Raw genomic sequence first — 2,942 nt, forward strand, 5'->3', positions numbered from 1 at the left:
ACCCAGAGCCTAGAACAGTGGCTGGCATACAACTAGTGTGTAATATGTTTTTGTTAAATAAGTTAGCCCTTAGTCTCTTTTTAAAATTAAAACCCATAAACACGGTACAATTCTTTTGCATGCTTTAGCAATATGCTTCCATATAAATGCCATTTATTTCTTTTTTAGTAAAATATAAAAACACAGTCATTTATATGTCCCTTCCAGCTGCTCAGGGTGGAATTAGATACATAGATAGACTAAAGGCAGAAAACTAGGAGACCTTCCTAGAAAGAACAGAAGTGAGTGCATGTCTTTGTCCTCCCACTTTGATGTCTATTCTTTAAAACTGTGAAATCAGGGGCCGGCCCAGTGGCGCACTCAGTAGGGTGTGGCACTTGGGAGTGCGGCGGCGCTCCCGCCAAGGGTTTGGATCCCATATAGAGACCCGTCTGCTCACTGGTTGAGCGCGGTGCGGGCGCGACACCGAGGGTTGCGATCCCGTTACCAGTCACGAAAAAAGACAAAAAGGAAAAAACACAAACAAAAAACCTGTGAAATCAAACTATCAGTTTTCAATCCCTCTTTTTGTATCAGAGAGCAGTAATAAAATAACTAAGGAACACAATACAATCTTACTGACTCATCAACCATGTGCACTAAAAAAAAAAAAAAACAATAATGACTAGGTCACAAGAACTGTTGAGCCTACTCTGGCTTCCCAAACTAAACTTCAAGGACTTTTCAGACAAAGACTGAATGAATGGGGACATCAGCTCTAACCTGTACAATCGTTACTATGACACAGACATTGAGAGCAGAGAGAACATGCAATCTATAAGATAGCATAAAAATCCATGAAAGCTCATGAGAAGCCAACAAATCCAGGGAGCTGTTAAAAAGTAAAAGTAAAGCAGCTGCAGAACAAACAGTCATGGTTCAACAAAACAGGTGTTGTGGCTGCCCTCTAGAAGCTAAACCATCTAAAGAAGAAACGATACAAATGCAGTACATATAAATACCCAATGTAAGTTAGAAAAATGATGACTATTACATGTATGGTACTTTATAGGTCTCATACACAATTTTATCTAATTTTATTCGATCCTTTTGACAATCCCGTGATTTAGGGAAGGTAACAAAATCATCTTCATTTTAGATAAGTAAACTGAGGATAACCATGGTTAAAAAAGGCTTGCTTAATAATTTAATCAGAAGGTTGGCTTTGCATTCTAAAACTTTTTTTTTTTTTTTACATCACTGGATCCACCACCTCAAAGAGTATATAATATTTCCTTATTTGAAATTCAAGTACATTTGAATTTATCTCCAAAAACCTTTTTGGCTCTCTAAAGAATTTTACTTTTAATATACATGAGTGGTAAATAACTCCTTCTGGTGATAAATATAGGAAAAAAAGCAGGGAGAACCAAAGATAAATCAATCATTCAACAAAGACTTACTGAGTATCTATCATGAACCTGACACTGTGCCAGATTATGCCCTACGCACTGAAGCAACAGTGGGAAATAAGACTAGGGTAATCCTTGTCCTCTTCATTCTTGGAGAAAAGGGAAATTGAACACGAAATTATCAGTGAAATAAACTGAAAGGAGAAGCAGACAGTCCTGTCAGAGGGCATGGAAAGGTACAAAGCGGAAAAAGGAGACAAAGTGGATGACCCAGATAAAGCAGAGGTACATTACAGTAAAGCCTAGAGAAAGGTAAGGAAGTACACCTAGGCTTAGAACACACAACAGTGATGGGTAAATGGAACTGATGGAGGGAATCCCTAGGAAGAATTAGAGGGAGAGGACATTAACATATTTGTTAAGCATAATCAGAAGCGTTTTAAACATTTGGATGGAGAACTAGGGAAAAAAAGCCACTTAGCATGCATATTATCTGCATCAAAACAAAAGGAATTCACAAGATAAAGATCTGAAATTGCAGAGAACAAAATTCTGAACTAGTGATAAATGGAATGCTTATTATTCATTAGTTCTTAATTACTGAGCACTTGCTTTGTGTCAGGTATGTTATAGGCACTGGGATACAGCAGAGAACAAAATGTCAATGTGTATAAAATGTCACTGATGGGGTCTTGGTTTAGTGTGCAATTTCATTATATTGAGTATAAGCGTGTTTTTAGGTTTACTCCTGACCTTGGTTCCCTAATCCTATTTTTGCCATCTTAAATTCCTCAAATGTGAATTTTACCTAGATTTCAAGAACTTAACTTTAGATGTTGAGGATAATTACTATACTATAAGTAGACATATAACTATATGGTATAGTGTTAACTATATGTTTTGAATGTGGGAAGAAAAAAGTAAAGACAGTCTAGAAAGACTGTGGAAAATATAAGATAAACTAATTTGAAGGCTATACTACAGTCACCTCCTAGTATCCATGAGGGATTGGTTCCAGGACCTCCCGTGGATATCAAAATCTTTGGATGCTCAAGTCCCTGATATAAAATGGCATAGTATTTGCATGTAACCTATGCATATCCTCCTGTATACATTAAATCATTTCTACACTCCTTACAAACCTAATATAATGTAAATGCTATGTAAATAGTTGTTATACTGTATTTTTTTAGGAAATAATGGCAAGAAAAAAAGTCTATACATGTTCAGTATAGACACAATTTTTCCCCCCAAATATTTTTAATAGCAATTGGTTGAATCCACAGTTACAGAACCTACAGATATGGAGGGCCGACTGTATTTACTCAGGTAAAAGAGAATGAAACATAAAGTTAAGGCAGACAATCTGTAAGATGCATACTCTCATATGCGTAATCAAAAGTTGACTACAAATATTTCCTTGATATAATCTATAATCTGTATGGTTGATTGAAAGTTATCTGCATGTCATGACACTGAGCATGGAGGGGGGAAGGAGAAGTAAATAAATAATCCCATTCTTAAGACAGTCAGAATATTCACTGAATGGAA

At 36.2% G+C, this 2,942-nt stretch overlaps 1 protein-coding gene across 1 annotated transcript in view; it reads right to left on the reverse strand.

Annotated features, from left to right (window-relative positions):
* The window catches only part of COPB2 (coatomer protein complex, subunit beta 2 (beta prime)), a 23,983-nt gene extending 23,068 nt beyond the window's left edge, over positions 1 to 915 (reverse strand). The window contains exon 1 of the mRNA XM_008594378.1: positions 763 to 915. Within this exon, the coding sequence (XP_008592600.1) occupies positions 763 to 915 (153 nt within the window). The remainder of the gene's footprint in view (positions 1 to 762) is intronic.
* Positions 916 to 2,942: the final 2,027 nt, after the last annotated feature.

The sequence above is a fragment of the Galeopterus variegatus genome, unplaced genomic scaffold, assembly GCF_000696425.1.
Source record: "Galeopterus variegatus unplaced genomic scaffold, G_variegatus-3.0.2 Scaffold10677, whole genome shotgun sequence".
Taxonomy (NCBI): Eukaryota; Metazoa; Chordata; class Mammalia; order Dermoptera; family Cynocephalidae; genus Galeopterus; species Galeopterus variegatus.